Source organism: Rhinatrema bivittatum, chromosome 2 (assembly GCF_901001135.1).
Source record: "Rhinatrema bivittatum chromosome 2, aRhiBiv1.1, whole genome shotgun sequence".
NCBI classification, from domain to species: Eukaryota; Metazoa; Chordata; class Amphibia; order Gymnophiona; family Rhinatrematidae; genus Rhinatrema; species Rhinatrema bivittatum.
In genome coordinates, this window is record NC_042616.1 from 634,267,175 (window position 1) to 634,291,763 (window position 24,589).

The window sequence follows — 24,589 nt, forward strand, 5'->3', positions numbered from 1 at the left end:
AAGAAAAGTGAAATTTCACAGTTAAAAGTTTGTAACATATACCTTAACTTGATAAACTGTTGATTTTTGTACTTGGTACATTTTTTGTGTGTAAATAGTTTAAATATTGTTTAAAAACAAAATGAAAGGTGAGGATGTGAGGAGTATGAATGGGGAGGGGAGATTTAAAACAGAAATGATAGTAAAATCTAGTGACATATTATATATTTTAATTTTGAGAATACTATATGCCTTGGTGATGATCAATCAATTCCTGAATGGCATCCATCACAGGGAAAAAACAAAAGGCTTTACGTTAGAAAACCAAAATGGGATTCTTCCTCAGCTCCAACATAGCATCCGAATCAGAGACACTCAAATTGTTTCAAGGTCTGGGAAATCAGGGCCAGCAGTTCATCTCTATAACATAACACCAACATGGTTCGATATGGTTCCAGATCTGAAGGAATTTCCCCATCTTCCAGGGAATCATGATCAACCTTATCATCAGTGCCATCCAGATTCCTGACAGGAACATCCACAGGGAGCCGAAGCGAGCTCTGGTGCTTAAGCATAGAACTGGAAGAGGGATGAGCCACCAGCTGAGAGTCCGACCAGACAAGAATGGGGGATGTGGAGCACTGCGCCTGAAGAAAGGCTTGTAAGTCTTGAAAAAATTCCACCCAAGAAAAAGTGACCAGTTCCAGATCAAGCCCAGAAGGAACTGGAGCTGGTCCCACAGAACTATCCACGCCAGCGGAATTGCCAGCGAAGGAGAACCAAGATCTGGTGTCCCTCCAGTCAAGGCCATGACCAACCCATCATCAGAATGGGAGGAGCCAGGCTTAGCAAAATCCAAGGAAGACAAACTCTCCCTGAGCGTCTGAGCAGCACTGACACAGGTTAGAAGCCAGGTCAGGCTGAGAAGCCCTAACACAAATAGGAAGACACTTAGGCTTCTTACTTATCAGTACCATCGTAGCGGTAAATGTGTATCTGAACAGCTCACGCTTAAAAGGGGAATATGCACAAAACCAATCCTTTACTCAATCCATCCTGCAAAAAATCCCAGAATCAGAAGAATCTTAACTGAATGAAGAACACCCCGCTCCTCACGCCTAGAAAAAAGCATGGCAAGACGCACACACAACTTGTGCGCCAAGCTAAGCTTGTGAACAGTGAAAAAATGTGTGTGTGTAAAAAGCACGCCCAAAAACAGAGGGCACAACACGTGTGCAGAGCTGACACAATGCCCACACTGACAGCATGAGACCAGCAGAGCACACACAGGAGCGTGCAAAAAACGCTGCCGTGACATACCACGCAGCGTGCAAGAAAAAAAAAAGCTAAGTGCAGGGCCTAGCCCACCGGGGGCCACTCAACCCACCAGGCTGCCCAGTTCCCCAATCCCAATGGGAGCGGGAACGATTTTGGTATGGTACGCAAGCACGGAGACCGGAGGAAGTTCTGAACCCTTCTAACTGTCTCTGATTCAAAGCTAAAACTTCTCTTTTTTTAAACCTTACCTGAGCTCAGAGCTTACTGGCTAAGTACAGAGACAGTCTCCAGCTGCGGGGGGAGAGAGCATCTGCCGTCACCACCGCGCTCAGCTTCCTGCACCCACTGCCTTTCAGCTGAACTAGCAGCTAAGTCCATGCCGGGAAACCCAGCTATCAGACCAAGGAACACCTCCGAGAGACCATGGAAATCACCTCATGAAATCTCAACAGGGGGAGGGACCTTTAGGTATCACCGCAGGAGAGAGGGGCTTTCTTTTCCTTAATTTAGAATTTCAAATTTCTCCTTCCAAAAGCTCGAAGCAATCCCCATAAGGAGATGCATGTCCACCATCTGCTGGAAATTGAGAATACTGGCAGGCTGGAGTCACTGCAGGGTTATATATACTGTGACATCAGCTTGCTCCATCTCCATCTGCTGGCAGGAGAGCTTAAACCTCACTGGTCCTGAGTCCATTTGTCTACATGCTAGGAAACTACAAATTATGCATAACAGGTAGTAAATATAAATAGACTATAAATCAAACAAGAAGTTCCTCCCAGAACGAAAAGAGCCTTCCCATGATCCCTGCATATGGATGAATCAAAAAAAAAATATATCTATCCTGTCAGAGTCCTCATGTCCCCTCTGACATGTCTTGAAATTTTGGTGACGACAGCAATCACAGAAGCCTTCTTTTCCTTTGGAAAGAAGATTAAAAATGATCCTAAAAAATCATTTTTTTCAAAATTGTTTAAACTAATTCCCTATTGTTCCATTGAAGCCCTCGCTATCAGCCCTGTTGTGAACAGACACTAATTAAAGCCACCCCCACACATTGGTCATGACTGAAGCTCTAGGGCTATTGGAAATATGTAGTAGCCAGGAGTATTCACACAGGCAGAGCTTTCAAACAGCTCAATGATAAGCACTATGTGGATTTTCAGATGTTGGGCTAGTATCAATGTTCCCTCTAAGCTGCAGGGGGTGGGAGGGAGCATCTGCCCCCCTCTCCCCATCACTCAGGTATCTACTAGGTGCTGCTCCAGCCACTTTGCAGCTTGAACCACGTGGAGCCAGCAGCTCCTGCAAGACTTACGGAGCCCCCTGCACAGTTCCAACTGCACGATGGCTGGAGCAGCACCCAACACTTGCACAAGACATAGCAAGACCTCACACACCTAACAGGGAACACAGCTTAGTATAACAGCTCTTCTGATGCCCCAGTGGCAGTCCCACCAGCTTTGCCTAGAAGCCCACGTCTCACCCATGCCAGTGGCTTGTGAGGGAAAGGGGAGGAGGAGAACGAGAAGCATATTTCTGCTCATCCATGGAGACGGACAACTTGTGTGGAACAAGGTGGAACAGAGGATTGGGTGCAAGAAGAAAGCCATATAAGTGACCCAGTCAGATTTTATAATATGAGGAGATAAAGGGAAGAAAGATTACCGTTATGTGGAAACACCACTTGCAAAGTAGTGGATACAATAAGAGGTGTACTGTTGGATACAGGGGTGGAAAAATATTTTGAAAATACTTAAGATGCTGATCAAACTTTTTAGGCGCTAGGGCTTCTAAGTCACTTTGGGTGTGTAAATAGGACAGCATTACATACATGATCAGGATGAAAATTATTTTTACCTTGTTTTTATTTGCCTTGCCTATTTTTTTTTTGTTTTGGGGGAATGGTTTAGATTTTGTTCTTATTTTGTTTTGTGTATTTTAATTTTCCTTATTTTTTACTTTTGAGCTTCCCTTCCTTATCTGCCCCCTCCACTTAATCCAAGCATCTTCTCTTCTATACAGCCCAATGGCAAGGGACAGTCTTGGGCACTGGGGGCACACGTCAGGCTTGGGCCCAGAGAAACAATAGGCACTGCTATTGGCAAACTGGTGCCCAGGACTTTTCCATCCTCAATTAGATAAGACACTCATTTAGTCAGGTTCTCTTTATAATAAAAGCTGCAAAACAACCTGATTCTCTCAGTGCTCGCCTACAGTTGTCCTTCTTATTGACCCTGACATCAGGAACAGCATACATCAGGCACATGGTATGCAAGGTTGTATATGACACTGTTCTGTGAATGACTGCTCCCAGGGTTCACTTCAAGAGCTCCCGTCCGTGCCTGCTGCCTTGTGAGCCCCTCAGCCTCTTCCAAAGGTTAAAAGCTAGAGCAAGGTAGTCAACTTTCCAGAGAGGCAGATGGCAATTAAGTATGGCTAATTCATCCTGTCATCTCTGGAGAATCCTGTTTACAAGTAAGCAAACTTGCTTTCTCCATCTACAAGCAGGCATGAATTAGCTGTAACTCATGGGGAGTTCAGAGCAGAGGGTTGCAGCAGAGTGATAAGTGGACTATTGGGTGTCTCAGCTGCACAGAACTGCATGTCTAAAGTTACTGTAATCTCGGGACATATTTTTCAGACTGTAGTGGGACATGAATGTGGGAACAGACAACCAAGTAGCAAACTTGCAAATGGCTCCTAAAGAAGCCACTGAAGTCATTATGGCTCTCACGTGATGAGCTTTGCCAGAGTTTGTATTGCACAAGTCAGCCAGTTCACAATACAATCCGCTAGATAATTAGAGTTCATTTGTCAACAGCCTTTCCATATCTATTGGGATCAAGGGACATGAACAGTTGAGACACTTGGCAGTAAAGATGGGTCCCCTTTAGATAATATGAAAAGGCTCTCTTACAGTTCAAGAAATGAAGAGCCCGTTCTCCTTTGTACACATACAATCTTAGAAAGCATGTAGGTAGCACATTACTTGATTAATGTGGAATGCAGATACCACTTCTGGAAGGAACTTGAAGAACCAGCCTATTGTGAAAAAAACTGAAGGTATGGTGAATATGAAACCAGAGCCTGTAGTTTGCTTATTCTCCATGCCAAAGTAACTGCCACAAGAAACAACACTTTTAAGGTGAGAAACTTCAAGTATACAGAGTAGAGAGGTTCAAAAAGAGGTTTCATGAGTTGAGTTAGGGCTAGATTGGAGGTACCATAGATTGGAATGCCATAGTCCTTTGATAAATTTTGATATCAAAGTGGGGAGACTGGAACCCCTTCTACCGTCTGGTGATATGCAGTAATGGCATCGAGATAAACTCTGACTGAAGAGGTAGTAAGGCCTAAGGACAAGAGGAAGAATAGATACTGAAGCCACAGGAGAATGGATTTGGCTGGCTTATCCTATACCAATCAAAAATATCTTCCATTTTAAGCCAAAAGATTATTCTGATTGAAGTGTTCCTGGCAGAAATCAGCCCATGCTCCATTTCTTTGGGAAGGAATAAGGAGGACCCTACTGCATGTTTGACATACATGCCATGAGGACCAGTAATGGAGGTTTCAGATGACAGAGCTTGCTAACCTGTGTGATGAGAATCATAAAGGTTCCCCAAGGAAACAAGAAACTGCATTGAAAAATGAGCAAGATATGGATACCATGACTAGACTGGTGCTATGAGAATTATTCTTGCCCTTCCCTGAAGGACTTTCTGGATCATCTTGGCAATGAAAGGAATCAGTGGGTACTCACGCAGACAGACACTCCAATCTAGCATAAAAGCATTGGGAGCAGATCTATACTTACTCAGATGCACAAAGAACTTATTAACCTTTCTGTTGTCTACTGGAGGCAAAGAGATCGATCACTGACTTCCCCCAACAACTGAACAATTCATCTGAAATCCTCAAATTCTTTTTCTGCTCCCGCAGAAGTTAAAATCCCAGGCTGCAAGTTTGTTGCATTTACTAAGGTAACACCTGTTAGCTTACAGCTTGAGTTGCAAAATAAGAAAGCCTTTTCCTCAGTACTCAACCCTTTACCCCTTCAAATTACTGAAGAACCTTGACCTAGGCCTTTTTCTGTTTCTGGCACATATCAGATGTTTATTTTTGGCAGTTTTTCAGTTACTGGTTAATTCTTTTTTTTTTTTTTTGCCTCAAATCGATTACTGTAATTGGTTGTTGGTGAGTTTACCAGTTAATTGTATTCATCAGATGCAGGTTATGCAAAATATGGCAACAAGGTTGATCTATAATTACCCTCGAAAAGTCAGTGCAGCTCCTTTATTAAGGCAGCTACATTGGCTCCCAGTTCAACAAAGAGTTCAGTTTAAGATCATGAGCTTCATGTACAAAGTGACTAAAGGACAGGGGGCAAAGTATTTACAACAGCTAGTGGAGATTTATAGGCCACAGAGATGTCTCCTTCAGCATCGGAGATTCTATTTAATGTCCCAACAGTCAAGGAGGTTTCGAGAAGTACAATTAGGAAGAGGCTTTTTTCCATCATAGGCCCTGAACTGTGGAATTCAGCATCAAGGGAGTTGCGGATGGCATCAAATTATCTACTTTTTTGGAAAAAAGTGAAATCTTGGCTTTTTCTATGCTAGACTTGTAAGTAGTATTTACTAATTCTCTGGCCCAATGTAGGTAATTTTAAATAATTTATCCATTTATTGCTGGGTTTTAATATTTGTTTTATTGAGTTGTATTTTGATTTATTAAAATTTTTTGTACACCGCATCGACCAGGGATTTCCTGAGTGAGCGGTTAATAAGAATGAATAAATATCATTAATACCAGTCTGGCGACAGACTCCTTGCCTGATCAGCTTAAGGCAACTAAAGAAACTGCATCTCGATCCTGAATACCCAGACAACTATAGGCCTATTTCCAAACTGCCAATACTTTCTAAAATAATTATATTCTTTCCCAAATTTGTCAAATGCTTTCTGGAAATCCAGATACACTGTATCAACTGGCTCACCTTTATCCATTTTTATTTACGCCTTCAAAAAAATGTAGCAAACATGTGAGGCAAGATTTCCCTTGGCTAAATCCATGTTGGCTTTGTCCCATTAAACTATGCTTATCTATATGTTCAGCAATTTCGTCTTTATGACAGTTTCTAGCATTTTGCCTGCCACAGACGTCAGACTTACTGGTCTGTAATTTCCTGGATCACCCCTTGTTCCATTTTTTAAAACTTCCACTACATTGGCAACCTTCCAGTCTTCAGGTACCATAGATGATGTTATTGATAGTTTACAAATTTCAAATAGAAAGTCTGCAATTTCATTTCTAAGTTCTTTCAGTACTCTAGGATGTATACCATCTGGACCAGGTGATTTGCTACTCTTTAGTTTGCCAATTTGCCCTAATACATCTTCCAGGTTCACTTAGATTTGTTTCAGTGCTGCTGAACATTCACCTTTGAATATCAGTTCTGGCATGGGTATATTTCTTATATCTGCCTCAGTGAATACTGAAGCAAAGAATTAATTTAGTCTCTCTGCTATAGCTTTGTCATCCTTAAATGCTCCTTTTACCCCTTGATCATCTAATGGTTCAACTGACTCCCTCGCAAGCATTTTACCTCGAATGTACCTGAAAAAGCTTCTTTTCAAATTCTCTCTTTGCCTTATCACTGTTTTGCATCCGACTTAACAGTGCTAATGCTGTTTCCTGTTTTCTTCATTCAGATCCCTTTTCCATTTCTAGATATAGCCTCTCTCACCTCACCTTTCAACCATGCCGGTAGTCATTTAGCCTTCTTTCCACTTTTTCTAATGCGTGGTATACATCTGTTCTGGGCTTCCAAGATGGCATTTTTAAACAATTTCCATACCTGATCTAAACTCTTAACCTTTGAAATTGTTCCTTTCAGTTTTTTTCCTAACCATTTTCCTCATTTTATTATACTCACCTTTTTGAAAGTTAAATGCTGTCATAGTAGATTTCTTTTTTGTGCTCCCTCCAGTTATTAAGTCAAATTTGATAATGTTGTGATCACTATGTTACGAATGGGCACTGGTAGGTGTAGTAGACACCACCTTCAGGGGTGTCTCAGGGTGGAGAGACAGGAATGCAGTAGTGTCTAGTTGCTGGCTGGTGCAGGCAGGAAGTGGATACTAATGGGAACTGTGAAGGTGGGAACTGGCTAGAGGGAGTCTAATACAGGCTGAAGGAATCTGATACAAGGTGCATGGAGGTAAGGATGAACTTGAAATACTGGAACAGCATGGAGGTATGTATGAAAGTGAATGCAGGTAAAGGTGAACAGAAAACTGGAACTGGGTGCTGGTAAGGATGAATTCAGGAAGCGTGCAGGTAAGAGTGATACTGACTGGAGGTATAAGTGACTGGACTGAGGGAACCCAGGGAAACAAGACTGACAAAGAACTAGACAGACAAACCAGGACAGCACTAACACTGAACATGAAACACATAAGCCCGAAGGCAGCAGAACAAGGCACAAGCTTGAAGGCAGTAAGGTAAGGCAGAGAGCCCGAAGGCAGCAGGGCGAGACAGGGAGCCCGAAGGCAGCAGGGCGAGGCAGAAGCCCCGAAGGCCAGTAAGCAAGGTAGAAGGCCCGAAGGCCAGTAAGCAAGGTAGAAGGCCCGAAGGCCACACACAGCAAGGAGGCTAGAGGAGGGAGCCCAGACGAGCTCGATGCCGAAGCACCGAGGGAACTGCTAGGCAGGGCTATAAAGGAAGTCTGGGATATAGAGTAGACAGGGAGGGAGGTCTGGACCAGCCAGGAGAGCATGCTCGTGGGGGACCTCTGGTGGTAAGGCGGCTGCCTAGCAGCCATGGTCGTAACACACTATTGGCAAGTGGCTCCAACACTGTTACCTCTCGCACCAAATTCTGTATTCCACTAAAGACTAGGTCTAAAATAGTTTCCCCTCTTGTTGGTTCTTGCACCAGCTGCTCCATGAAGCAGTCATTTATTTCATCTAGGAACTTTACTTCTCTAGAATGTCCTGATGCAACATTCACCTAGTCAATACCTGGGTAATTGAAATCACCCATTATTACTGTGTTGCTGATTTTGTTAGCTTCCCTAATTTCTTTCAGCATTTCATTGTCTGTTAGTTCATTCTGGCCAAATGGACGGTAATACACCACCATTACTATTCTATTCCCTTTTTTACCTGGAATTTCTATCCATAACGATTCAACATTGCATTTTGTTTCCTGCAGAACTTTTATCCTGTTTGACTAAATGTTCTCTTTAACAGACAGAGCCACCCCTCCACCAATTTGATCCATCCTATCATTTTGGTATAATTTGTACCCTGGTATCACAATGTCCCATTGGTTATCCTCCTTCCACCAGATCTCTGAGATGCCAATTATATCTACCTCTTCATCCAGTGCTATACACTCTTAACTCTCCCATCTTACTTTTTAGGATTTTAGCAATTCTATATAGACATTTCAAAGTATGTTTCTGATTTATATTAACAACCTGCTCATCAGCTGACAGGGGTAATTTGGAATCTTTCTGCACTTTACTTAAAGGCACCTGATCCCTTTGGAATTTATTGCAAAGTCTCTACTGGGATGCCCTATTTTCCCTGTTCTATTAGTATCCTTCAAAGATATATCATTCTGAACCATATACTTCTGAGCACCTATCAGCTTCCCTTATCATCTAGTTTAAAAGCTATGCTATCTCCCTTTTAAAGGTTAATGCCAGCAGCTTGGTTCCACTTTGGTTAAGGTGGAGCCCACTGTTTCAAGAAAAGCCCCCCCCCCCTCCTTCCCCAAAATGAAGCCCAGTTCCTAACAAATCTAAAAACCTCCTCCTTGCACCATCATCTCATCCATGCATTGAGACTTTGGAGCTCTGCATGCCTTTAGGGTCCTGCAAGTGGAATGGGGAGCATTTCTGAGAATGCTCCCTGAAGGTTCTGGATTTCAGCTTTCTACCTAAAACCTTAAATATGGCTTCCAGAACCTCCCTCCTGCACTTTCCTGTGTCATTGGTACCCACATGTACCAAGACAGCTGTTTCCTCCACAGCCCTATCTAAAATCCTATCTATGTGATGCGTGAGGTCCACCACCTTTGCACCAGGCAGGCAAGTTACCAAGTGATCCTCACATCTGCCAGCCACCCAGCTATCAACTTTCCTAATAACTGAATCATAAACTATAATTTATTTATTTATTTATTAAAGGCTTTTATATACCGAATTTGGCCATCCTAACCCTTCTTTCCCCCTGGAGACCTATTCTCGGTGTGAGAGGATACTACATCACCTTGAGGGCAGGTCCTAGCTGTAGGATTGCTTCCTATCTCATCAAGCTGATGCTCTCCTTCCAGGCAAACTTTCTCCTCTAAAGCAGTAAAGGGGCTACCAGACTGGAGATGGGACTTCTCCACTATGTCCCTGTAACCTATTATTAAAATCATCCATTGTACCTGAAGACTGAAGGGTGGCCAAAGTAACCCCAATATTTAAAAAAGGCACCAGGGGTTATCTGGGTAACTATAGACTGGTTAGTCTGACTTCAGTGCCAGGAAAAATAGTGGAAAGTATTCTAAACAACAAAATCACAGAACATATAGAAAGACATGGTTTAATGGAACAAAGTCAGCATGGCTTTACCCAAGGCAAGTCTTGCCTCACAAATCTGCTTCACTTTTTTGAAGGAGTTAATAAACATGTGGATAAAGGTGAACCTGTAGATGTAGTGTACTTGGCTTTTCAGAAGGCATTTGAAAGTTCTTCATGAGAGGCTTCTAGGAAAAATAAAAAGTCATGGGATAGGTGGCGATGTCCTTTCATGGATTACAAATTGGCTAAAAGACAGGAAATAGAGTAGGATTAAATGGTCAATTTTCTCAGTGGAAGGGAGTGGACAGTGGAGTGCCTCGGGGATCTGTATTGGGACCCTTACTTTTCAATACATTTATAAATGATCTGGAAAGAAATACGACAAGTGAAGTAATCAAATTTGCAGATGATACAAAATTGTTCAGAGTAGTTAAATCACAAGCAGATTGTGATAAATTGCAGGAAGACCTTGTGAGGCTGGAAAATTGGGCATCAAAATGGCAGATGAAATTTAATGTGGACAAGTGCAAGGTGATGCAATTAGGGAACAATAACCCATGCTATAGTTACACAATGTTAGGTTCCATATTAGGTGAGAGATCTAGGCATCATAGTGGATAACACATTGAAATTGTCGGTTCAGTGTGCTGCGGCAGTCAAAAAAGCAAACAGAATGTTGGGAATTATTAGAAAGGGAATGGTGAATAAAACGGAAAATGTCATAATGCCTCTATATCGCTCCATGGTGAGACCGCACCTTGAATACTGTGTACAATTCTGGTCGCCGCATCTCAAAAAAGATATAATTGCGATGGAGAAGGTACAAAGAAGAGCGACCAAAATGATAAAGTGAATGGAACAGTTCCCCTATGAGGAAAGACTAAAGAGGTTAGGACTTTTCAGCTTGGAAAAGAGACGGTTGAGGGGGGATATGATAGAGGTGTTTAAAATCATGAGAAGTCTAGAACGGGTAGATGTGAATCGGTTTTTTACTCTTTCGGATAATAGAAAGACTAGGAGGCACTCCATGAGGTTAGCATGTGGCACATTTAAAACTAATCGGAGAAAGTTCTTTTTCACTCAATGCATGGTTAAACTCTGGAATTTGTTGCCAGAAGATGTGGTTAGTGCAGTTGGTATAGCTGTGTTTAAAAAAGGATTGGATAAGTTCTTGGAGGAGAAGTCCATTACCTGCTATTAAGTTAACTTAGATAATAACCACCGCTATTACTAGCAACTGTAACATGGAATAGACTTAGTTTTTGGGTACTTTCCATGTTCTTATGGCCTGGATTGGCCACTGTTGGAAACAGGATGCTGGGCTTAATGGACCCTTGGTCTGACCCAGCATGGCAATTTCTTATGTTCTTATGTAGGACAGCATCACCTTGGTGTAGCAGGAATGATCCCAAAGCCAGGACCTGCTCTCCAGGTGATGCTTTATTCTTCTACAGCGAGGATGGGTCTCCAAGGGTTTGTGTTCAGGACAGAAGGGTTAAGACAGCTGTTATAGTTGGCAATTCAATTACTAGGAATATAGATAGCTGGATGACTGGTGGACATGAGGATCTATTGGTAACTTGCCTGCCTGATGCAAAGGTGCATTACCTAAGAAGGATTTTAGACACTGCTGGGGAGAAGCTAGCTGTCATGGTATTTACGAGTATCAAAAAGAGCTTGACTGTTTGTAGGATACTGATCCTTATCCAAATCAGTTTTGTAGTCTTCCTCTTTGATTCTCTACCATCTAGGGTAGATAAGAATGCAAGGTTTCATACTTACTCCAACATCCATCAAGCCCTCTATCCCTTCCAACAGTTTTATTACCAAACTTTGTGACAACCTAAAGAGTTACCAAAACCAATTAGGCTGTTGCCGGAATATTTTTATTTTTATTTATTTAACAGTTTTTTATACCGACCTTCATAGTAAATAACCATATCGGATCGGTTTACAGTTTAACAAAGGGAAAACTAGAGTAATAATTCAAGTAAACGAAAGATAACAATAGGTAGGAATAAGTCAAAGTTACAATCAACAGGGGGAGAGAACTTGGAAGCTTACAACAAGCTGGAAAGAAGAAAGGCCGGTAAAGAGTTGTTACCATAGAATGAACAAATTAAAAAAAACTTAAACAGTGCTATAACCTGAACGTCTCATAGTCCATTTTATACGAGAAGACAGAGTGCCAGACCGGGTAGGAATGAATGCCAACTAGTAATTGACTGGTGGTTCAGGGAAGGCTTGGTGAAAGAGCCAGGTTTTAAGTCTTTTTCTAAAAGTTAAAAGGCAAGGCTCCAGTCTGAGATTTGATGGGATGCTGTTCCAGATAGATGGGCCTGCTATCGAAAAGGCTCTGTCTTTGGTCGTAGCGAGGCGTGTGGCTTTAGTGGGGGGGACATTGAGAGTGCCTTTGTAAATATCTCTAGTTGGTCTGTTAGAGGAGTGGAGTTTGAATGGTATTTCCAGGTCAAGTTGAAGTTGATGATGGATGGTTTTGTGGATTAAGGTGATTGATTTGTATAGAATTCTGAAATTCACTGGTAACCAGTGAAGGTTCCTGAGTATGGGTGAGATGTGTTCGCAGCGGTTGGTACTGGTCAACAATCTTGCTGCCGCATTTTGAATCATCTGCAGAGGTTTGGTAGTGGATTTGGGGAGTCCTAGTAGAAGGGCGCTGCAGTAGTCTATTTTGGCGAACAGTAGCGCTTGGAGAACTGTCCTGAAGTCATGGAAGAATAGGAGTGGTTTAAGTCGTTTTAGGACCTGTAATCTGAAGAAGCAGTCTTTATCTATATCTGGCAGCTTAGGTCCCCTGACCTTACTGGATAATAACAGGCTATCACCAATCTAATGACATTGTCCTGATAAATTTCTCTGAAGTTTTAGCCTGTTCATACCAACCTAGCTAACCCACAGCCTGTGGCGTGGCTAGTTCATGCTTCCTTTATCTGTCCCCTCTCTCCTTCTCACCGTTATCCTTGCCTCTGCTCTCAAAGGAGGAAAAGGTGGATTCTTTACAATACTGTAACCACCCAGCTCTGTTCCTACCTTTGTCCTACATACCTATCCCAAGAATGCTTGAATTTTATCACAGTATTAATTTTCTATAGTCTTTGTTGGTAGCTTATTCCAAGCATCTACCACCCTTCTCAGTAAAGAAGTATTTTCTCATATTTTCTCATATTTCCTCTGAAATTTCCTCTCTGCAAATACATATCATGAACTCTGCCTTTGAAATTAGTTTTATAAGGAAAATGTCATCTTGCTTATATTTTAAAGCCTAATGAACATTTGAATGTTTCTATCATATTCCCCTTTCCTTTTTTTCCAGCCTTCCTCCAACAAACACATTTTGAGTGTCTTAAGCCTTTCTTTGTAGGATGGAGTGGAGAAGTAGCCTAGTGGGTAGAGCAGCAGGCTGAGAACCAGGGAAGCCAGGGTTCAAATCCTGCTGACAATCCTTGTGATCTTGGACAAGTTACTTTACCCTCCATTGCCTCAGGTATAAGCTTAAGGGAAAAATGCTATACTGCTGTATTTTACCACAGAAAGAGGGCGTTCCCACTATACTGGGCCCCTCTCTTAGTAAAGTATCGCAGCTGTTTCCCCATGATATTTTTTATTGCAGAAAAAACCTGCATAAAAAAATATCACAGGGAAACAGGGAAAAATGTGCAATGATGTCCCACTTTGCCCACAGCAGCCATCATGTTAAAGGGACATGCAGCCCAAAAATAAGCCCCCTCCCACCATGCCAAAATCCTCCTGGGTGTCTGGTGAGACACCTGCCAGGCCCCACGCCACCTGTCAAGGTGGCATCTCAGTAAAAAAAATGATTAAAAATAAAAACCGATGCCTTACTCCCTTCCCAAACCCCTTCCTTTTAAATAAATATTTCCCTCCCCAGAGTTATAAGCTCCCCCTGCCATAAGGAATCCTGCCCCTCCCCTCCCCACCCTACTCCCAGACCCTGCCATACCTTGAGAAAATATTCCTGGTGAGGCCTAGAGCGCTCCCCTAGGCACCACACCTGTCGACATCATCTTTCAAAATGGCACTGACCGGACTCTGCCCCATCACATGATAGTGTTAATGGCATATTGCAGCTTAGTAAACCTTAGTAGACTGTGAGCCCTTTAGGGATAGGGACATATCTCTACAGTATCTGAATGTAATCTGCTTTGACGTACAGCAGCACCTTTAGCATTTTAGTGGTTAATCTCTGAATTATTTCAGTCCTCTCAAGGACTTTGGTAACCCACCTTTTCCTAGTCAGGCAAGCTTCAGCTATGGAGCAAGCAGCATCCACAGACTAAAGGACCCCACATAGTCTAAAACTGCAAGACAAGTGGAGCAAGCTTGGCAGGGAATAAGTGCTGACAGTCTCCTACTCATTTTAGAGGGAATGCTGGTCCTGATGAAGGTAAAACTTTAAGAACTATGCACAGTAAACAAAGTGAAGCCTGGGCAACATTGCATTCTTTTTCCTACTCCTGACACCTCTAAATGAAGGAGTTTACAACCCATTTTTCCCGAGGAAGGGGAGTAATGGAGATCAGGCAGGCATACACATGGATTCGAGAAAGAGAAGAAAACTGCAGAGGGCTGGTTAATGTAGGAACTACAAGTCCCTGCAACCCAAGGTGCAGTCACATGATAGAAGACCCTGGACGAGGGGTTTGGAAGTGTGATTGGGTAGGGGACTCTTACCATATTACAAGAAAAGGGTGTGGTTTTTCTCAGGAAACCCAGATGTTGAGACTAGGAGCAGCAGTTTCCATTTGAAGGTAAAGCATTGGTTAAAACTTCTGAAACATCTTTGTTTTGGGAATTTGTTGCTTATCTCTAAAGTGGAGGGAGAAGGAGTGCTTGCAGCTGTGGCTACTTGCATTCCCTGGACTATGTTTTTCTGCAGCTAAGAGTGGCTGCTAACAAAGGGGACTTTTGCCTTTGCGAATTGATTGCTTTCTTCTGAAGTGGGGGAGAGGGGGAGTGTTTTCAGCATGTGTTGCCTGCATTCCCCTGGACTGCTGTGCACAGCAGGCAGTGGCTGCAAATAAAAGGAGAAGGGGGAGGGGGCAGAGGAAGAGAGACCTAACCCCTCGTCTCTTTCTCTGTGGAGGTCTGCAGCCTGCCAACCGGAAACAGCATGGATGACGGCAGTCAGAACTTAAATCGCGAAGTGACCTGGGGTAGTGATCCCACTCTACTTATGCAACCAAGCAGATTGCTAGTTTTCCCTGTCGCTTTATTACACTGACTGGTTACTTTCAAGTCATCTTAGATGATCACTTCTAGATCACAATTTATTTTTTTTTTTAAACAATTTCCAATTCTTGTCCTTCTACAAGATATGTAGCTGGTGGCTTTATGTACCCCAAATGATTTAACACTTTTTAATGCACTGCAAAAAATAAAACAGCGCTTATAGTTTTGGTCACAGATAAGTAATAGCGGCAGGCACAGTGAACCTATAAGCACTTGAGGGTCCTGCTCGCTGAAGAAAACAGTAGCCCCAGAGAGAGAAGAATAGTGCCGGTGAGGATCCCCAGGCCCGCACGGCTATCCCTATGCATGTGGCCCTTCAGCTGCTGCTACTGTCTCCCCTAAAGCTGCACCTCCAGCTGCTGACTGCACTGGGCTCTTAGCAGAGGTAGGAAAGGGAGAGTGAGCAGGGGGATTGTGTGAATCAGGGAGTGCGAGAAGATGAGGCAGAGCAGATTGGAATGGGGTGAGGAAGGAAGAGATTGTGGGGCTGGGGTGGAATGGAGAGGGTGTAAAGTGTGTGAGACATCATAACATCTCCCCCTATACACATTCTCCCCCTCCCACCCCACCACACACAAATACACCTGCACGTACACCTCATCCACTCCCACACCTCCTCTTCACATACATGAAGACAAAAGAGTGATGAAACACAAACTCTTTGAAATTGTCATTCAAGCTCATTTTCCAAATCCTTGATCCTTCCATTTTTTTCCAAGTCCCCTTTTACTGATTTTTGCATCATCTGCAAACAAGCCTATTTTTCCCTCAGGTCTCCAATGTCACTAGTCAAGATATTGAAAAGAACCAATCTTATCTCCAAGCCTTGGTGTACCAACGGTCACGTTTTCTTTCAGCAGAGTGCATTCCAGGGACTGCATCCTATGCACTCTGTTGTTCAACCAGTTCCTCACTCAAACTTTCTTGCCTAATCATCTTCTTATAATTTTCTTGCCTAATCCCATACCATCCATCTTGTTTGCCATTATTTTATGCAAACTAGTTTCCAAAGGCTTACTGAAATCCAAATAGGCAAAAATCTACTGCACGTCTGTGATTAACTATCTTTGCCGTATGATTAAAAAACTTAATGAAATTTCTCCAACAAGATCTTTACTTTGTATACCCATGCTGCCTGGTTTCCTGCAATCTGCTTGTTTCAAAGTGCTGCACTATCTTTTTCTTTAATATTGTTTCCACCATTTTGCCAGCTACTGAAGTTAGAACAACAGGTCTAATTGTGTGCCTCCTGTTTGTTCCAACCTTTGAATAGCAGGACCAAGTTAGTGCCTCTCGTAATGTGCCCCATCTTCAAGGACAAGTTGAACAAAGTTGTGAGCGGTGCAGTCGGCATATTATTGTGCTCTTTTCAGAATCCTGGGGAGTACATCACTGAGTCCCAGTAGGGACTGTAGGTAGGGATATGGCCAGTGGCTAAGGGAACCAGTTCCCGTGCATCCAAGGCAAAGGGCAGATTCTCCAACACACTGCACTGCAAGGAAACTGTGGATTCGGCTATTAACTATTTACAAGTGGTGAAAAAAAAGAAAAAAATCACTTACAGGCCGATACAGTAGGGAGCGGTAGGAAGAGGTGCGTTAGTGCCGGGCACACCCGCGTTTGCCACACGCACAGTCCGGCTCACCTACCGCTCGATACTGCATTAAAATGGCATGCAAATGCAAGCCGCGTCCAACGCGTGTCCATGAAGCGCAATCCATTTTACTGTATAGGCGCTTATACAGCGCCTATACAGTATCCTGGGTGCGCTGGTACCTGTCATTTCAAATGTCATTTCAAATGACAGGTACCAGGAAGTGGATCCCAACTTTAACCAAAAGAAAACCTAAAATCCCCTCCTTCCGAAGCAAGGCGCGAAAAGCGACTCGACATGTAAAGTGTAACTTACTTTTCTTGCAGCCCTCCTCCGGAGATGCACCGCGGCTCCCCTGCCTCCCGGGAGCAGCCGGTGGCGAAAGCGGCCCCTGCCAGCGAAGATGGATGCTCGTAGTGCACGGGGCACTCAAGCCAGCGAAGCGCATGAACGTTCGCCATGATGTCACACACGCCCGTTCGTGCGCTTCGCTGGCTTGAGTGCCCCGTGCACTATGAGCATCCATCTTCGCTGGCAGGGGCAGCTTTCGCCACCGGCTGCTCCCGGGAGGCAGGGGAGCCGCGGTGCATCTCCGGAGGAGGGCTGCAAGAAAAGTAAGTTACACTTTACATGTCGAGTCGCTTTTCGTGCCTTGCTTCGGGAGGAGGGGATTTTAGGTTTTCTTTTGGTTAAAGTTGCTTCGGGAGGAGGGGAGGACTGGGGCTGCCCCGGAGACCGGCACCCATGGACGCAGCCAGGGCAGGTGAGCAGGGGCTGGGGGAAAGTTTGCCGCCTACCCTTACTCCTGCCTCTAACGCAGGGGTAAGGGTAGGCGGTAAGTTAGCAGGTTAAACGCGCGGCAAAACTGCAGGTTTAAAAAGCGATAATCGGGGCGTGCGTTACTGTATGGGAGGGAATAGCTAATCCGATCGTTTACATCCATATACATGCCGCGGGCGGAAAGAGTTACCCGTTGATTTAAAGAGGCGGTAAGGATGGGTTAAAAGGGATAGTGAATTGCGGGTTGGACAAACGCGGCCAAATTGTGAGAAGAAAGCGGGTTAGAAGCAGGGTAACCGCGGCCGCACTTTACTGTATTGGCCTGTTAGTTTGAGATAAACCCAGGGAGAATAACTTTCAAACAGCTATATATGGACACGTGAAAATCTACTTCTGTATTTTATAACCTGAGTAGGTTATAAAATATGCGCAAACGTACCCTGCAACATGCATGTGCGCGTTAAAAAATACATGCGAGTACATATTGCATTTATCTGGATAAGATCCAAGTTATCGGATTAAGTAGCAGATAAACTTTAAAAGTGCTACTTATCTGGCTAATACAGATATGTCTCAAATATTGCTATTTATCCAGCTAAGTAAGCGAAATGGATACGTGCTGTTTTCAAAATTTATCAGGCTAAGTAGCAGCAAAGCCCCTCCTTAGCCAGATAAATCAGAATTTATCCAGATAATTAGCATGCAACTGTTATACCCGTGTATTTTTATGTCTAACTTTAAAAATATATGCTAGGAGATTCTACCAGCATAATTTACACACATATATCCTCTGTAAGTCAGGTTTTACATGTGTAAGTCGGCAGATTTTCTAACATTCGCGCAACAGTGAAATTACCAGTTGTACCAATTAATCTACCAGATTGCCCATGTCCATGTCCTCGAGACCCTCCTGAGTCTTCAGCTTGCTTCAACTTTCTCCATTTCGCTCAGACCCCCCACACAATCAGTATTTCATTTTAAAGGCATTTACCATCTCTTTTACTCCAGATATTGAGCAGGTGTAAACATATTCAAGTAAGCTGCCAAATGTACATGCGTAAATTGCTTATAAAATAGCAACTTACTCGTGTAAATGTTGGCCCTGCCCTGGAATGCCCCGGCCCACCCCTTTTTGCATGTGCAAATTTACTCGTGGTCCCCTACTTGCAGGTGTATTTTGAGATTTATAGAACAGCGTATTCACGAGCATACACTATTTACACGTGCATGTGCTGATTTTTTATAAAAGGCTCAAATCCAGGCATTGTTCTCTTTCTCTTGTCTTCAAATTAAAGTGCGGTGTGATCACTATTAACTTCAACTGGTAGGTTTCAGAATAAATCAAAAATGTCATTCGAAAAAAAAAAATACATAAAAATAGATTAATAATACAAAAAATCCAGGAGAGTCTATTGTAATAGAGGTGAAAACGGTCAGAATTAAGAAAGCACTGGAACCCTTGGTGGGGAAGAAATAAGCGTAAAAATAGACATCAACTAGGATCGTGCGGAACCACGACAGGGATGGACAATGGACAGACTAGAAGAGCTCAGCAATCATTAGCTGTTTGCGTGGTCTATGTTTTTAGGTTATGTTTATGTTCGGACTTGCACAGCTTACCATGTGAACAGTGAACAGATCCTGCCGATTCAGCATGGGTAGAAAGTAGGACCAGGCGGTATTCTTGCCGCGTCGAGCATAGTCAAAAAAAATACTAACACGCTGATGGTTTTCCTGCAAGAGTGCAAAAAAGCAAAAGTCAGTCTAGTCAACCTAATTACTTTAATCACATAAATGTTAGAATTTTTCGTATTTGGGAAGACAGCTACTTTATAATACTTTTTTTTTGTTAAAACTTTCTTAGTGGGAAGCTACAGTTTCCAATATTTTAGCCTTTACTAATCAAAGTAAAAAGTCTCTTCCATGCTCTCTCTTCTTAAACGTAGAAACATAGAAATGATGGCAGAAAAAAATCAATCGGCCCATCCAGTCTGCCATGAAGCTCCCACACTTATTTTCCCATACTTATCCGTTTCATCAACCACCAAGTTCAGGGCCCTTGTTGGTAACTGTTTGATTCAAATTTCCTGCCACCCCCTGCCATTGATGCAGAGAGTAATGTTGGAGTTGCATCAAAGGTGAGCAAAAGGCTTAATGGTTAAGGTAGTAACCGATGCATCAAGCAAGTTACCCCGATGCTTGTTTACCCAGACTGCACAGATCAATGCCTTGTTGGATGTTGTCTGAATGTAAATCCTGTTTTTCACATTTCCCCCTGCCGTTGAAGCAGAGAGCAATGCTGTATATGCATTCAAAGTGATGAATCAGGCTTAATTGGTTTAGGGCGGTAACCGATGTAATAAGCAAGCTACCCCCACGCTTATTTGTTTACCCGGATTGTGAAGTTCAGTCCTTTTTGGTTGTTGTCTGAATGCAAATCCTCTTTTCCACATTATATGTGTGTGTACGTGTACATGCAAGCAAACACACACACACACACAGACTTGTCCAGCTCTGTGGAGAGTAAAGTCTTTACCTGCAATGCATTATGAGACAATTTAAATTTTTAGTTGTTGTTTAATTATACCATTGTTCCTTACATGTGTTCTCTTAGCTAATTCATTCTATTACTCTTGACCGTTATTTCTAATGAACGTACTACACTGTTGACCTTTAATTTTTTCATTTATATTGGTTGTGTTGTTTGTAAATTGTTGTACCATGCCTTGAATACTTTGGTGGGATGGTCTGCTACCAATAAAATGGTTGAATGATTTTCAAAGGACTTGGCATCTGAGATGCCCATCTTCTTGTAATCATTGCATTACTCTTTCAATTAAATACACCTCTGAAAGATTTTTTTTTCACAGGCTACAAAGCTTCTTGGTAATAAATTCATGCATACAGGGATACCTGGACATTTTGTAGCACTGTTTTATGCCAAATGTTAGGATTTGTGGGTATGTCGGCCCCTGGGCAGAGGTGAGGGATGACACCACCCAGGGGAAGGAACCCCATGAACCTCACCATCGGGAGGCGAGGTCTCAGCTGTAAGGTGTGTAGAGCAAAAGGTGCTGGAAAGAGAGAGATGAGAAGCAGAGGAAGCTAGGGAAAGTGACCCCAGGTGGTGGAGTCACAGAACGTCAGCGCAGGGAGCTGTCGTAGTACTAGCTTGCGAGTCCTTGAATAATTTATTAGAGAAGTAGAGTGACACTGCCCACGGAGCGGGTAGTGTGGCAGAAAGACACACAGACGCTGGGGAGCCCCAGGGTCTATGAAGTGGGGTAAGCCCACGGAGAAGTCCTCTGTAGTGATGATACGGAAAAGGTCTGCAGAGCGAGGTACACCGATGAGAGTCCTCAGTAGAGAAGATATGGCAATGGTCCGCAGAGCGGGGTACACCGACGAGGATTCCTCAGTAGCAATGGTAAGGCAATGATCCACAGCGCGGGGTACACTGATGAGGGTCCTCAGAAGCGATGGTATGGCAATGGTCCGCAGAGCGGGGTACACCAATGAGGGTTCTTCAGTAGCAATGGTACTCACTGTAGCAAAGTGAAAGTTCCAGAGAAAGCCCCAGGGAATGGAGCAGGCAGACATCCTAGGCAGAAGGCCCTCCGAGGAGCGGATAACCAGAGACAGGAAGGGCCCCCGAGGAGCGGTTACCCGGAACGTCTGACACCACGGAAGCAAGACCTGGAACAAGAGTCTGTAGCGAGTGAAGCGGATTCAGCAATGAGGGAACTCGTTTCCAAGTCGTCGATAGGCAGGGCCAGCCCTCTTAAGAGTCCTTGAAGAATGATGTCATCCGAGGGGGACGCCCCCGAGGTTCCCACCATGACGTCCATAAGACTGGCCATGAAGCGCGCGCGTGCTAAGGGACTCCGGGGGCACGATGGCAGTAGGCAGAGTCCACGACATCCAGGAGGGCCCGGGAACCAAGGCAGAGGCCGCGAGTCGACCCAGAGGAGTCAGTGAAGTCAAGCAAGAGGTGAGCAACAGTGGTCGCAGCTGTCTGCGACAGACGGGCGTAACATTTCCCCCCTTCTAGGGCCCCTCCCTGGGGGTTTGGGCTTCTTTGGGTGAGAAGCATGGAACTGCTGGATCAGGTCTTTGTCAAGGATATTGACTGCAGGTTCCCAGCTATTTTCCTCAGGACCGAATCCTTCCCAAGAAATTAGGCATTCCCATCACTTTCTGCACTTCCTCACGTCTAAGATATCCTGTAGTTGGTAAGTAATGTCCTCCTCAGACACCAGTGGTTGAGGCTTGGGTGGTTTCTTGGAGAACGCGGACAAGATGAGAGGTTTTAACAGTGAGATGTGAAAGGCATTATGAATCTTGAGCGATGTGGGCAGGCAGAGCCTATACTAACTGGTCCCAGCTGGTGAAGAACGGGAAAAGGTCCGATGCATCAGGGAGCGAAGCGGGCTAAAGGTAGTTTCAAGCGAATAAATCAAGTGCTGAGCCATACCTTGTCTCCAGATTTAAACTGTGGAGCTGCCCGATGATGAGCATCATAAAATTTCTTTGACTTCTGAGCGGTTTGCTGTAGAAGTTCTTTGGTGTGGTCCCAGAGCTGATGTAACTCCTGTGCAGTCGCCTGCACCACTGGAGATGATACAGACAGAGGTAGTGGAAGAGGAGGCAGAGGCTGGCGTCCATAAACTACTTGGAAGGGTGATGACCCGGTAGATGCAGACTGGTGTGAGTTAAAAGCGAACTTGGCCCAGGGTAGTAAGTCGGACCAGTCATTCTGCCGAAAGTTCACATATGCCCGAAGAAACTGCTTCAGGGTTTGGTTCATCCTCTCTGTCTGACCATTGGCCTGTGGGTGATAGGCCGATGTGAGGTCTAAAGTAATATCAAATTTTTTACACAGGGACCTCCAAAACCTGGCAGTAAATTATATACCCCGATCTGAGAATATATGTCTTGGGAGTCCGTGGAGGTGAAAGATGTGGCGAATGAACAATTTCGCTAACTCCGGGGCTGAGGGAAGACCAGGTAGCACCACAAAGTGAGCCATCTTTGAAAATCAGTCCATGTTAACTCAAATGGTGTGGTTGCCACTGGAAGGAGAGAGGTCCACAATGAAATTGGTGGCTATATGGGTCCACAGCTCACTGGGTGCTGAAAGGGCCTTTAGGAGACCCCAAGGACGACCCTCTGGCGGCTTCTGACAAGCACAAGTGGGACATGATTCCACGTACGCTTGAGCATCTTTCTTCATGGTTGGCCACCAACAGAATCTTTGGAGAGTAGAAAGAGTTCTAGCTTGTCCGGGGGATTTTCCTTCAAAGTGGTCGGGGAATGACCTTCTTTCCAGAGGGCACTGTGAGCGTCATAGAAAGGAGAACTTTAGTTGGGTCAATGATGAGTCGTGGAACATCCAGAACATTTTCTGTGGTGAACGAATGAGAGAGAGCATCGCTCGAGTGTTCTTATTAGCTGGTCGGTATTGTAGTAGGAAATTGAACCGAGTAAAAAAGAGAGACCAGCAGGCCTGTCTGTGATTGAGGTGCTGTGCATGGTGCAGGTACTCGCGGTTCTTGTGGTCAGTATATACTGTCATCTCGTGCTGTGCCCCCTCAAGCCAGGAACGCCACTCCTCAAAGGCTAGTTTAATTGCCAGCAATTCCTTGTCCCCAATTCCATAATTACGCTCAGCCGGGGAGAAGCATAGGGAAAACAAGGAGCACGGGTGCAAGGTGTGATTGGCTGAATGCTGGCTAGTACTGAGCCAACGCTGACATCAGAAGCGTCTACCTCGACAATGAAGGGTCATCAGGGGTCGGGATGACATAAGCATGGTTCTTGTAGGAACGCCTCCTTGAGATTCTGGAAAGCAGTCATGGCCTCGGGTAACCACTGAGAGGGGTTAGCTCCCTTACGAGTCATGGCTGTGAGTGGGGCAGTCAGTGTAGAATAATGATGGATGAACGACCTGTAGTAGTTCGTAAACCCCAGAAATCTTCCGAGCGCCTTAAGGCCCGTTGGTTGAGGCCACTCGCCTATACTCTTGGTCTTCTGTGGATCCATTTGGAAGCCCTGACTTGATACCACATAGCCTAGAAACGGGACAGACTCCTGGTTGAAAGAACATTTCTCCAGTCTGGCATACAACTGGTTGTCCATAAGGGACATTGCAAGACGTTGGTGACATCCTGGTGGTGGCTCTGGAGATCTTGCAAAAAGACCAGAATGTCGTCCAGGTAGACCACAATGCAACTGTAGAGCATGTCTCTGAAGATCTAGTTCATCATCACTCAACAAATTCAAAAAAGGAGTCAAAACATGGCTCTTCAAGCAAGCATACCCCGACTCAACCAATACATAGACTTCTCCTAAATGGACCTTTCTAAGAATCTCCACTCAAATAATGAATCTTTAAATTTAAAATTAAAAACGGTATAAGTATTTCAAGGCATAACTACAATTAATGTATATGCCTGTTTCACAAATACCAGACATTTATAGCTAAAAAGCTTATTTATACCCCTTATTTTGTATTTTTATATGTTTGATTCATAGACGGGGTGTCTTCAAGAAGAGGGAATTTTGGTTTGCATAATCTCATAGAGTAGTTTCCATAAGTAGCCAGTTACCTCCAGTCTCCAAGCTTTTTCTAATTTGTTCTTCTGGTTTTGCTCTTCCCTTTATACATTTTCTGTAGTGCATGCCGCAGGAACAGACAATTTATTCCTTTAACATTCAGGGATGCATGAGTCTGCAAGAACTGCTTTTTGGTACTCTGTAGTGATCTGAGTCAATAGTTTTATCAACAGATACATTTTCCTTCTGTGACTGCGCTTCAATGAAAAGGTTCAGGTTTTTCTGAAAATTTTCCAACACAAAACGAGGCTGATTTTCAAAGTGCTTTCCATGCATAAAACTATTTTAGGCCTGTAAATCTAGCTCTGAAAATCAACCTGCGGTTCTGCAGACAAAAATTTGTGCAAAACCTGATTTTGTGCATACTTTTACCTATGGTAGGATGATGTGGGGAGGGAAGGCCTATTCAAAAGCAGGTGTAACTTCCTGCATGTATGTTGGTGCACGTACCAGGGACATCTGTGAATTTTCAAAACACATTGGTCCAC

At 43.9% G+C, this 24,589-nt stretch overlaps 1 protein-coding gene across 2 annotated transcripts in view; it reads right to left on the reverse strand.

The window, feature by feature from the left end:
* Window positions 1-24,589, reverse strand: part of ATP6V1H (ATPase H+ transporting V1 subunit H) — a 323,801-nt gene that overhangs the window by 224,278 nt on the left and 74,934 nt on the right. For both annotated transcript variants that reach the window (XM_029591272.1, XM_029591273.1), the window contains one exon: window positions 19,107-19,220. In XM_029591272.1, the coding sequence (XP_029447132.1) occupies window positions 19,107-19,220 (114 nt within the window). The remainder of the gene's footprint in view (window positions 1-19,106; window positions 19,221-24,589) is intronic.